General features: G+C 38.5%; 1 protein-coding gene across 1 annotated transcript; it reads left to right on the forward strand.

Annotated features, from left to right (window-relative positions):
* Positions 1-10,535: 10,535 nt before the first annotated feature.
* LOC147352814 (olfactory receptor 4C3D-like) lies at positions 10,536-11,593 on the forward strand. The gene has a single exon (XM_086361011.1). The coding sequence runs from the start codon at positions 10,667-10,669 to the stop codon at positions 11,591-11,593; it is 927 nt and encodes a 308-aa protein (XP_086217137.1). The 5' UTR covers positions 10,536-10,666.
* The last annotated feature ends 2,384 nt before the right edge of the window (positions 11,594-13,977 follow it).

The raw sequence follows: 13,977 nt of genomic DNA on the forward strand, positions 1-13,977 counted from the left end.
TTGAATGTTGGGGTGTTTAACATTGTCCTGGGGGTCTCTGAGATTGTCCTCATTTCTTTTAATTTGTTTTTCTTTTATCCTCTCTGATTCATTTATTTCTACCATTCTATTTCCTGCTTCCCTAATCCTATCTTCTGCCTCCGTTATTCTACTATTTATTCCCTCCAGAGTGTTTTTGAACTCATTTATTGAATTATTCATTATATATTGACTCTTTTTTATTTCTTCTAGCTCCTTGTTAAATCTTTGTTGCATCTTCTCCTTCCTTGTCTCCAGGCTACTTAGCTATGATTCCATTTTAATTTCAAGATTTTGGATCATTTTCACTATCATTATTCAGAATTCTTTATCATGTAAATTCCCTATCTCTTCCTCTTTTGTTTGCTTTGGTGGCCATTTATCCTCTTCCTTTACCTGCTGGGTATTCATTGCTCCATCTCTTCATCTTGTTTATATTGCTGTGTTTGGGGTGGGCTGTCTGTATTCTTGCAGTTTATGGAGTTCTCTTTATTGTGGAGTTTCCTCACTGTGGGTGGGGTTGTACGGGTGGCTTGTCAAGGTTTCCTGGTTACGGAAGCTTGTGTCGGTGTTCTGGTGGATGGAGCTGGATTTCTTCTCTCTGGAGTGTGATGAAGTTTCCAGTAATGAGTTATGAGATGTCAATGGGTTTGGAGTGACTTTGGGCAGCCTGTATATTGAAGCTCAGGGTTGTGTTCCTGTATTGCTGGATAATTTGCATGATATGTCTTTCTCTGGATCTTTTTGGCCCTTGGGTGGTGTTTGTTTTCAGTGTAGATATGGAGGCTTGATGAGCTAGTTTGATGAGCTCCTGTTGATTAATGTTCCCTGGAGTCAGGAGTTCTCTGGTGTTCTCAGGATTTGGACTTAAGCCTCCTCCTTCTTGTTTTTGGTCTTATTTTTACAGTAGCCTCAAGACTTCTCCATCTATACAGTACCCTTGATAAAACATTTAGGTTAAAGATGAAAAGTTTCTCCACAATGAGCGACACCCAGAGAGGTTCAGAGTTACATGAAGAAGAGAGGAGAGAGGAGGGAGTTAGAGGTGACCTGAATAACATGAGGTGGAATCAAAAGAGGAGAGAGCAAGCTAGCCAGTAATTACTTCCTTATGTGTGCTCTACAGTCTGGACAGCTCAGAGATGTTCACAGAGTTATATCGATAAGAGAAGAAGGAGGAAGGAGACAGAGGTGGCCAGGAGGATAAAGGGGGGAATCAAACGGAGAGAGACAGATCCAGCCAGTAATAAGTTCCCTAAGTGTTCTTCACCATTGGAACACACAAAGAGATTCACAGAGTTGAGTAGAGAAAAGAAGGGGGAGGGAGGAGATAGATGTGACCTGGTGGAGAAAAAGGAGAGTCCAAAGTGGGAAAGATCAGTCAAGCCAGCAATCTCAGTCCTAAATAAAAATGGGTACTGAAAATTGGGTTCTTAAAGGTACAAAATTGAAAACAAAAACCAAAAAGCAAAGATTAAAAGTATAGAGTAGAGGTTGGATTTTCAAAAATACAATATTAAAGAAAAGAAAATAAAAAAAGTCACAAAACTTATTATATATATATATATATATATATATATATATATATATAGTTTGCTTTTAAAAATAGCGTCTTTTATTTTTTTGCAAAGTACTAGTAGGTTATAAAAATGAAAATTAAAGGAGTAACAGAGGACTTAAAAATTTAAATATATATATATATATATATATATATATATATATATATATATATAAAGAATGATAGTAAAAATCGTGAAAATATATCTATGCCTTTCTCTGGTGTTGTTGTAGGCAGTGTGGGGTCAGTCCATTTTTGGATAGTTCCTTGGTCCAGCTTATATTTCTCAAGATCTATAGATCCTTTCCTATGTAGTCAGTACTAACTACTGGGTTTTAATCTATTTCACCTGTCACTTCCAAGGTGATTCCCTCTGTTTTAGCTTCTTCTGTTTGCTGGTCTCTTCAGTGTCTGATTTCCACCCTGACACAAGCAGGGTGGTGGTGGACACTTTTTTAGGCTCACTTGTTCAATCGCGCTGTGGGAAGGGAGGGACGCTGCAAACAAATAACACTGACATGTGCTGCAGTGTTTCAGCCATACTAGGTCTGCCCCTGCTCATGGCGCATGTGCCCTCCCTGCCCACACTGCTCAGGCTCTAGGTTGCTCTGCCAGAACTGTCCGAGGCTGGTCCTGGGGTGCATGTACCTCCCAGGTCTAAGCCGCTCAGGTTCAGGCACATGGGTAGTCCTCAGAGGCACAGACTCAGTTGGGCCTGCATTTTGTGCCCTTCCCAGGTCTGAGCAGCTCAGGTGATGAGGTGTTTGGCGAGAGTGGCCACTGTGACTTATTGCCTCCCCTGTCCCTGCTGCTTGGTTTTCTGGGTGTACAATGGGCACACCTTCTCAGACGGATATTGACGGTCCAGAATCCCAAGAAGTCTTAGTTAGCAAAGAGGCCTGCTTGCAGTTTGGTAGATAATGCCTCTCTGGGGCTGCAATTGCCCCCTTCCGGCTCTGGCTGCCTGTCACCGGAGGGGGATGGTCTGCAGCCAGCTATCTCTGTTCAGTCCTTTGTTCTGTGAGTGGGTCTGGTGGTGTCTTAGGTTAGGGCTTTTCGCGTGGTAGCTATCCCACAGTCTGGTTTGCTAGCCCAAGTTAGGTCCCTCAGATTGCCCTTGGGGCATTCAGGCCTGGTCCTTACTTTAAGCAATGCAGCCTATGCCTCCCTGCCCAGCCCCCACTTGCTAGTGGCAGGTGCAGGTGTCTGCGCTGCAGTGCAGTGCAGTGGAGACTGGGGGAGTTACCGTTGGGCTCGTAATCTGTGGGTTTTAATTATTTATTTATTTTTCATCCCAGTTACGTTGTCCTCTGTGGTTCCAAGCCTCACCATAGACTTGGCAGTGAGAGTGTTTCCTGGTGTTTGGAAACTTCTCTCTTTTTGACTCCCTTCCCGGAACGGAGCTCTGTCCCTGCCTCTTTTGTCTCTCTTTTTGCCTTTTATATTTTTTCCTACCTCCTTTCAAAGACAACAGGCTGCTTTTCTGGGTGCCTGATGTCCTCTTCCAGCATTCAGAAGTTGTTTTGTGGAATTTATTCAATGTTTAAATGTTCTTTTGGTGAATTTGTGGGGGAAAAAGTGGTTTCCACATCCTATTCCTCCACCATATTAGGACTGCCTCCAAATTGATGCTTTTGAACTGTAGTGTTGGAGAAGACTCTTGAGAGTCCCTTGGACTGCAAGGAGATCCAACCAGTCCAACCTGAAGGAGATCAGTCCTGGGTGTGCTTTGGAGGGACTGATGCTGAAGCTGAAACTCCAATACTTTGGCCACCTCATCCAAAGAGTTGACTCATTGGAAAAGACTCTGATGCTGGGAGGGATTGGGGGCAGGAGGATAAGGGGATGGAAGAGGATGAGATGGCTGGATGGCATAACTGACTCGATGGACATGAGTTTGAGTGATCTCCAGGAGTAGGTGATGGACAGGGAGGCCTGGCGTGCTGCAGTTCATGGGGTCGCAAAGAGTCTGACATGACTAAGTGACTGAACTGAACTGAACTGAACATTTTTTAAATAAGTAGATTATTTAAAAATGTTCATTTGAAATGGGGTCAATAACCCTCCCAATTAGATAACAATAATTTCTAGGGATTAAACCAAAATATCCTTACACAATAGATCCAAATATTATTTATGTCATTAATTTTTAGTAAAAACTTATTTCTTAATTTTTAAATTTCTTACTGTTTTTACATACAGCACATGGATATACATAACCTACATAAGTAGGTAATATGTTTGTAGGTTTACTATCTTCATAGGGCAGAAAAATAAGGGAAAATAATGTCTAAAAACACCTTTAGAAGCCAATAGTGAAAAAAAGATTGAGGAATACTGCCTTGGTTTACATCTAGATAGATCCATCAACTGTGACGTTCACATTTAATAAAATTGAGAGACTCCTTCTCAGGAGAATTTCCAAGTATGTGCTAAACTGTTGATGAGCCAGTTGTAATCTGTGAAGTGTATTGTAAATTTATATGTTCTAGAACTGAAGATAGAAAAATAATAAAGGCTGTAGCCTTAAGTATTTCTAAACTGAAAGAATGTAATTTGATAATACTAATTATTACTCATTGGGAAGCAATTTGGTTGTTATTTTCTAGCTAAGGAACATTTTCAAATCCCTTATAATGACAACTATCCTGCATTCAGATGTGACACAATGTTAATAATAGTCTTGAAAGAATAGAGAGCATTGGATGAAGTGACAGAAGAATTCTTCCCTAGCTAGGTGACTAAGAACAATCCCTATTGATTTTTATTCAGCTGCATTATCAGGCAAATGAGTCATTGTAAGGCCATTCTACTATTCAGGAAGAGAACTTACTTGTTAAGCAAATAACTGAATGGTTAATACCAAGATCTGAGTTTCTATTTGTGGAGCATAGCCTGACCAGATTCCAGTGAAGTTCTGCCCCTGGGAAAGTGGATCATTGCAGAGTTTGATGGGGGTTCACCGAATAGTGATTAGTGTCTCAGTCAGAGGAGAAACAGCCTCAAAGGAGTGCAGTTGAGATGATGCAAGTCTGCACATTGGAAATGGCATTCTGCACTCTGCCCAGGATCTATTACTCAAATTAGAACATCTCTGTATGATGTGTTTTCTAAGGCATAGACTAGAAACTTTTCACAAATTAAATTCAAATATAGCTAAGTCACAGACAACAGTTCCATGGTTTTGTAAACATTTTAGTTGGCTGTATTTTTGGCAATGCATTTTATTTAGATTAGGAACTTCCCTTGTATCTCAGTTCAAAAAGAATCTGCCTGCAATGCAAGAGACCTGGGTTCTATTCCTGGGTCAGGAAGATCTACTGGAAATGGAAATGGCAACCCACCCCGGGGTCTTAGTTCATTGACAGCTCAATGACCTTACTGACCTAGAAGATGGCAATCTAATGTCTCAAAAACAAAAACATTATATTAGGGCCTGGATGCCAGGTTCTTTTATAGATCAGAGATGGGAGGAGATGAAGAAATAAAGTAAAAAAGGTCATTAATCTTGCAAATATCTCCTGGAATGACAAGCCTCAGGCAGAAGATATATTATTTCTTCCTACCATCTACAGGCACACAGGGTTCTGAACAAAGGCATTTTAGTTTAACAGTCAGGCAGAAGGGCAGAATTCTCTGAATCTGAGCACTATATGTGATTATAATAACAAAGGCAACTAAACAGGAAGTTAGAATTGGCTTTTCCCTGAAAAATCAGTATATAAATGATTCTGCTGCTTCAATGATTTCATAATAGTCATTCAAATTATTATTCTCATTAAGTTGCTAAAATCACCTTAAAAACGTAGTCTCATATCATCTCTGTGACCTTTAAAACCCAGTTACCTGATGGTTCCTATATGTAGAAGGCAAAAATTGTGCAACTAAAATTTCTAGGATCATGTCAGGGTAACCTAACATATGGTTCCATCCAGTGTGTACTGACAAGAAATACTCTGAACAAAATAGTTAGGAATCATGACAAACCAGAGTTTTGAGTTAGAAAATCAAAGCATTAGTCAAGTAAATCAGGGCCAAAATGTAAGCAAATCATCCAATCACTTAGTGGGGAGTTATTTTTATAGGACCAGAGTTTTGAAGGATTTTAAATAATTAAAATGCTTGTTTTAAATGTCTAGCATTTATATAGGACACAAACCATGCAGAGGAATTCAAATTTCATCTCAATAGAAAATATTGCCAAGAAGACAACCAGCTAAATGTTAGTTGCTCAGTCGTGTCCGACTCTTTCCGACCCCATGGATTATAGCTCTCCAGGGTCCTCCAGGGGATACTCCAGGCAAAAATACTGAAGTGGATAGCCATGAACTTCTTCAGGGGATCTTCCTGAACCAGGGATTGGACCCAGGTTTACTGCATTGCCGACAAATTCTTTATTGACTGAGCCGTCATTTAATAGGTGGTGGTGATTTAGTCGCTAAGTCGTGTCTGACTCTTGCGACCCCATAGACTGTAACCTGCCAGGTTCCTCTGTCCATTGGATTCTCTAGGCAAGAATACTGGAGTGCATTGAGCTTGGACTTGGTAAAACAGGGACAATTATATTTAAAATGTGTCAGTAGTTCATTTGCTTTGTCTATATAAACCAGTTGGAGCCTCAGGATGAAGAGTTTTGAGTTATCAACAAATTTTAGATTGATTTATACTTTTCTGGCAAATTACAAAAAAAAAAAAAAAAAAGTGTCTACCTTTTAGTCTCTACCCTGATCATGAGTTGAGCAAATAAAACATTGTGTTTATGTTTCAGTGATGTGTTAGAAAAAGGAGAAACAGGTGTATCCAGTATGTATAGAATAGTTTTAGAGAGATTTTCTGTTTCCCTTCTTTCATATAATTTTCTGTGTTCACTTTATGTACCTTTTTCTTTCCTCTTGTACTAATTTCCTTTTATTTTATTTTTCTAGTAATCACCTTTGAGAAAGACTTTATGCGGTGTTTTTCTTTCTGTTTTGATGAGTTATTGATCCTAATTATTTAATGAAACAACTAAGTTGGATTACACACACACAGAGACATATGCATATAACACAAACACACATGTAACCACACACATTTATTTGTGAGCAGCTGTGTCCACAGGGTTGGTGTTGGTTCTGAGGGTGATACTGATGATCTGCTCAAGGATGGGGTGGTAGAATCAAGAAATGTGGTTCAAGGATCAAACTCCTCCTTCTGGAAGCATTCCAAGGAAGCATTAAATTCTGTAGCTCAATCAGGAAAGAATCTGCCTGCAGTGCAGGAGACCCAGGTTCAATTCCTGTGTCGAGAAGATCCCCTGGAGAAGGAAATGGCAACCCACTCCAGTATTCTTGCCTGGAGAATTCCATGGACAGAAAAGACTGGTGGGCTACAGCCCATGGGGGTCACAAGAGTCGGACATAACTTAGTGACTAAACCACCACCACCACAGAGATAATAATTTCCTTTCAGAAAAAGTGCTACTGCAGATAATTCCATCTCCACTCATCTTTGAAGAAAACACAGTGGGTTGGGAAGAATTACTACCAGAAATAATCTTCTAAAAGCCTTCAGATATACAATTTGGATTTATAAAAGTCAGAGGAACCAGAAATCAAATTGCCAACATACACTGGATCATAGGAAAAGCAAGGGAATTCCAGAAAAACATCTATTTCTGCTTCACTGACTATGTGAGAGCTTTTGACTGTGTGTATCACAACAAACTGGAAAATTCTTAAATTGATGGGGATACCAGACCACCTTACCTGTCTCCTGAGAAACCTAAACTAGTTCCAAGAAGCAACAGTTAGAACCAGACATGGAACAATTGACTAGTTCAAAATTGGGAAAGGAATATCTCAAGGCTGTATATTATTTTTTTTGCTTACTTAACTTCTATACAAAGTACATCACGTGAAATGCTGGGCTGAGTGAATCAGGAACTGTAATCAAGATTGTGAGACATATCAACGACCTCAGATATGCAGATGATACCACTCTAATGGCAGAAAGTGAAGAGGAACTAAAGAGCCTCTTGTTGAGGGTGAAAAAGGAGATTGAAAAAGCTGGCTTAAAACTCAAAATTCATAAATGGTTAACTTATTTTGTTCTCTTCTCATAGTATTCTGTCTTCATGTAGATCTAAGGAGGAGATCAAACTTAAAGATGAGTGATGTAACAATTATCCCCTGAAGTTAAATTACATTAAATAACTGACTTGTAGGCAAGATTTGCTAAGGACGATGAAATACCCCTGGGTTTTAATTAGCTACAGCTAAGAAACTTTGGAGAATTTGTTTACAAAAAGGATATGTGGTAGCACTTTTAAGGTTCAAGAGAAAAGTCTCATGCAAAGGTACCATCTATAAATCAACAAAGATACTTATTGTAGCTGAACTAGTAGGTACTTTTCAGTCTTACAAATTTCTTTCTTGGGGAACTAACAACTGCCTGGGGATCAGCTGGACCTATGAACTTATGTCAAACCATGGACCTACATCAGTTATGTTCATAGGTGAGTTGTTGTTGTTGTTGTTTTTCCAGGAAATCAAATAATCAGAGACTCTCAGGTTCAAGTGGATTTTGCAAATCATCCTCACCGATCTTAGATTAAACTGCTTATTTAGGAAGCAAAACATCAAGAAAGGTAGACTCAATTCCAGTATTATCAAACTGGAAGAAAAATATGTGTCTTATTGCTATATAAATTAGAGTAGTCAATAAATTAATTCTAATTAAATGAGAATAAAGATGTAATTGCAATTTAGATACAAAACTTTCTCCATTTAATAATGCAACATAGGAAATTTCCTACAATATTGTACAATTTTTTAGAACACTTCTGTTAAAAACTGTACATTAATCAAAGAGATGCACTGTATTGTAGCTATCAAATTTTAAAATTTTGAACAGTCCGTGTAGTTTCTCAGTTTTCTACACTTCATAATAATTATGTTGAACATATATGTAAATAATGATTTATCTACTTTAAATGTGTTTTCTTTTACAGTTTATCCCTAGAAAGAGTTTCATGGTGCCAAAGAAAAAGGAAAAAGTGGTTTTTATTTCTTCATCAGGGTGTATGTGAATGTTCAGTTGTGTCTGACTCTTTGACCCCATGGACTGTAGCTCGAGAGGATCCTCTGTCCATGGAATTCTCCAGGCTAGAATACTGGGGTGCGTTGTCGTTTCCTCCTCCAGGGCATTCCTATCCCAGGGACCAAACCTGTGCTTCCTGCATCTCCTGCATTGGCAGACGGATTCTTTACCACTTAGCCACTTGAGAAGCCCTTTTATTTTTTCATAGTTATCCCTAAATAACTTTTATTAATTATGTAAAATTCTTATTTTATATACACCATACTTTTTTCTGATACACTAGAGGATCCCACCCCAGAATAAGGGAATACAATAACCTGCTTCACTTTGCTTTCACATAAGTATGAAATTTTCATATTGGATTATTAAAAAATAAAGCTCTTTATCAACTTATTTTTGAAAGGAAAAGACTTATTTTTGAAGAATACATTTTATTTTATTCATGTCTTTTCCTTAGGAAATTTATGTCCTCCAAACTTCTCATTCTCTTAGTAATGCCTTCAAATCAGGATTCCTTCAAACCAGGAATGATGATTGATGGATGCTATGGGGATTTAAGAAAAGGCATGTATCAGAAACATAAGGCATGGGAAGGTCATTTCTGTCATGGATGGATGAGTTGCTGCTGTTTGGTAATAAAATTTCAGGCATTAAAGGGCATTTAACAGGCATACATTTTACAACTTAGGTGAACACATGTACATTAACATACAAAGTTTGTGTCCAGAAAAAAATTTGATAAATGAGTCAACTTATAATAGGTACTTACAATAAATAGTAGATTTTAGATATGTTTGAGTTAGTGTATATATATATTTATATCAACGTATATTATCTATTTATCTAACTTATCTAAGAAACCATTTTTTTCTCCATATTAGCTTTTTACTTAGAACTTTGAATGTAAGGATTTCCTGTACTTAATAGATCCTATTGTACTTAACACCTATGCAAAAGGTGTTTTTTTTTTTTTTTTATCTTTCATATCTACTGAAACTGTAAATTTATTGAATTTGGCTGTACGTGGAACAGAATTTTTCAGAATAAAAACTAATGCTTAAAATATTATAGTTATCTTGATTTTAATATGACCCAGTAACATATTGTTTCCTAAAGAGAATTGTTTTCATACTTACCCCATAATGTGTGCCAGAAAGTATCAGAAAGTATTAAATTAAAGTGTAGCTTCCTTTCAAACATTAATTTATGTTTCTTAAAAAAAGTAATGATAAACAAGGCTGGAGGATGAGGGCATTTGAATTCTTGCTAAGATTATGGTCTAAGGAAGCAGGACAATTTTACCCATAGAGGATGACAACTCATCAAGCATTCTCTCATAACCTAATAGGTTTCAGTATTGCTGACATCATGTGTTCACCGCACTAAAGTAGGGACAGTGAGGAAACATGCCTAAATAGCTTTATGTGTTCTGACAGATAGATACCAGTCAATGTGCATTGCCAAGGACTTATATACATTTCCCTCAACTGCCTGCTTGGATACATATTTGTTGGCCATGTTTTTCTCTCTGTGATTAGTGCTGAGGGTTCACATATAAATTCTCCTAGAAAAAGGAATAACTCTTACCTTTGTGAGGGATCCCTCACAATATACATCTGAGAATTACGATTGTAACCTTAGAGACAGTTGGAAACATTGGGCATTCAGAAGACTTAGCAGAGTCAAATGCAGTTGGAACCAGAAGGATAATCCAGATCTCATGTACATAGCACCATGTTTTTCAATAAATTACAAATTGAAAGTTGCCCTATAGATGATTTACAGATCACAGGTACTAGGTGTTTGAAGAGATTAAAAGATATCATGGAAGAAGTAAGAAACCCTTGTAAGAAACAAGTAGTGGGGCAAGAATGCCAAGGGCATGCTCCATAGTTACACTAACTGCTGTTTTTGTTCTAAGTGCAGACCACACATCTTTCATGATTAACAGGTATCATACTTTATTCCTTTGTAGGTAATTCAGACCCCCAGGAAGGTATTACTTGCTGAATGGATGTCCTCAGGCCTCCCAGCAATGTGACTGAATTTGTTCTCTTGGGACTCACACAGAATCCACACTTGCAGAAAATACTCTTTGTTGTCTTTTTGCTCATTTTCCTGTTTACTGTGTTGGCCAACCTGCTCATTGTCATTACGATCTCCTTCAGCCCCACACTTTCTGCTCCCATGTACTTCTTTCTAACTTATTTGGCCTTCATAGATGCCTCCTTCACTTCTGTCACCACCCCCAAAATAACCATTGACCTGTTGTACCAGAGGACAACCATCTCCTGGGGTGGCTGTTTGACTCAGCTCTTTTTAGTACACTTTCTTGGAGGAACAGAGGTGATTGTCCTCATTGTCATGGCGTATGACCGCTACGTGGCCATCTGTAAGCCTCTGCACTACACGGCCATCATGCGACAGGGGCTCTGCCAGCTCCTGGTAGTGGTGGCCTGGATCGGGGGTATCATGCATGCCACTGTGCAGATTCTTTTCATGGTCAACTTGACCTTCTGTGGTCTCTATGTAATTGATCACTTCATGTGTGATTTCTTCTCACTTTTGGAAATTGCCTGCGGCAACACCTACAAGATCGGAATTATAGTGGCAGCCAACAGTGGGGCCATGTGCTTGCTCATTTTCTCTATGCTCCTCATCTCCTACATAGTCATCCTGAGCTCCCTGAAATCCCATGGCTCTGAAGGACGGCACAAAGCCCTCTCTACATGTGGTGCTCACTTTACAGTAGTGGTACTCTACTTTGTCCCTTGTATATTCAGCTACACCCGACCTGTGACTACTTACTCTGCAGACAAATTGGTAACTGTGTTCTTTGCAATCCTCACACCCATGTTGAATCCTATAATTTACACAGTGAGAAATATAGAAGTGAAAAATGCCATGAGTAGTTTGTTCAAGAGGAATGTAATGTAGGCTGTTCATAATAGCAACAAAGTGATGGTTTACATACATAGAACAGATATTGTGTGGGTGTGATCAAAGTTGCTTCAGTCATATCCAACTCTTTGACACCCTAGGAACTGTAGCCCAGATTTTTTACCACTGAGCCACTGAGAAAGCCCATAAAAGGCTTATACCTATTGCAAATTGTGAGAGAAAAAAAATTTTGCAGATCACTGACAGAAAAATTAAAGAACCTATAAACTAGCATTTGTTGATTATTTCAAATGGCTAGGCATTTATTTGGAGAAGGCAATGGCACCCCACTCCAGTATTCTTGCCTGAAAAATCCCATGGATGAAGGAGCCTGGTAGGCTGCAGTCGATGGGATCGCTGAGGGTTGGACACAACTGAGTGACTTCACTTTCACTTTTCACTTTCATGCATTGGAGAAGGAAATGGCAATCCACTCCAGTGTTCTTGCCTGGAGAATCCCAGGAACGGGGGAGCCTGGTGGGCTGCTGTCTATGGGGTCGCACAGAGTCGGACACGACTGAAGTGACTTAGGAATTAGCAGTAGCAGGCATTTATTAGGCATTTTGATAAATTTTAATGTACTTATCATGACTTCAATATTTATGTCCAGAGATTTATAATTGGCAATGGAAAGAACAACTATGAACTCCTGGTTTGGTGATTGTAGATTATTATTTTATCCAGTTTTATTGCAACTTTACTAAATTCTTTCTTTATGCCACTTGAATGAAAGTGGCTTTTCCATAGGATCTTGACCTCAGAACTTTTAAAATTTGCTTTGCCTATCATGCAGACAATAAAGGATATAGATGTTTAGATTGATAAATGGGGGTGGACAGGACTGATGGTATGTGAAAGAACTGCTGCTGAATTATTTATCTGAGCTATGAATTTACCAAAGTCAGAGAAATACCCACAAAGGAGAAAATAATAATTCACAATTTATCTTTGATTTTTTGTGGCACAAATATTAAGCCAAAATTTCTGAAATTGCTCTTAACTTAATCTTATTTGCTTAAATGCCTCACAATTTTTCTTGAATATAGTGTACTCATTTTCCATATCAAGACTTGATAAGCCATTTGAAACAAGAAAGGTTAACATTTTTACCAAATTTAAACAAAAAGGCCTATAATTGGGATCCAAAGCTATTGCAGGTCTGCTATAGGAACAACAGACTGGTTCCAAATAGGAAAAGGAGTACGTCAAGGCTGTATATTGTCACTCTGCTTATTTAACTTATATACAGAGTACATCAAGAGAAACTCTGAGATGGAAGAAGCACAAGCTGGAATCAAGATTGCTGGGAGAAATATCAAGAATGTCAGATATGCAGATGACACCACCCTTATGACAGAAAGTGAAGAGGAACTCAAAAGCCTCTTGATGAAGGTGAAAGAGGAGAGTGAAAAAGTTGGCTTAAAACTCAACATTCAGAAAATGAAGATCTTGGCATCTGGTCCCACCACTTCATGGGAAATAGATGGGGAAACAGTGTCAGAGTTTATTTTTTTGGGCTCCAAAATCACTGCAGATGGTGACTGCAGCCATGAAATTAGAAGACGCTTACTCCTTGGAAGAAAAGTTATGACCAACCTAGATAACATATTGAAAAGCTGAGACATTACTTTGCCAACAAAGGTTCATCTAGTCAAGGCTATGGTTTTTCCAGTGGTCATGTATGGATGTGAGAGTTGGACTGTGAAGAAAGCTGAGTGCTGAAGAATTGATGCTTTTGAACTGTGTTGTTGGAGAAGACTCTTGAGAGTCCCTTGGACTGCAAGGAGATCCAACCAGTCCATTCTGAAGGAGCTCAGCCCTGGGGTTTCTTTGGAAGGAATGATGCTGAAGCTGAAACTCCAGTACTTTGACCACCTCATGCGAAGAGTTGACTCATTGGAAAAATCTCTGATGCTGGGAGGGACTGGGGGCAGGAGGAGAATGAGACGACAGAGGATGAGATGGCTGGATGGCATCACTGACTCGATGGATGTGAGTCTGAGTGAACTCCAGGAGTTGGTGATGGACAGGAAGGCCTGGTGTGCTGTGATTCATAGGGTCGCAAAGAGTTGGACACGACTGAGCGAATGAACTGAACTGAACTGATATATATAATATATAAATATTATAATATATTATGTAATATATTATGATATATTCAATATAATATATATATAATATAACATATATTATGAGCAATTTCAGAAAATTTGGCTTAATATTTGTGCTACAACAAAATCAAAGATAAATTGTGAATTATTAGTTTCTCCTTTGAAGGTGTTTCTCTAACTGACTTTGTTAGAGTCATAGTTAAAATCTGTATGACTTTGTTAAAATCATAGTGCAGAAAAATAAATCAGCAGCATTTCTTTCCTGTCCAC

The sequence above is a fragment of the Bos grunniens genome, chromosome 19 (genome assembly GCF_055505025.1).
Source record: "Bos grunniens cultivar Pamir isolate PY7600 chromosome 19, Bosgru_T2T1.0, whole genome shotgun sequence".
Lineage (NCBI taxonomy): Eukaryota > Metazoa > Chordata > Mammalia > Artiodactyla > Bovidae > Bos > Bos grunniens.

What these genes read in the sequence shown, in the direction of transcription:
- LOC147352814 (XM_086361011.1), top strand. Translation starts at nt 10,667, where the DNA reads ATGGATGTCCTCAGGCCTCCCAGCAATGTGACTGAATTTGTTCTCTTG.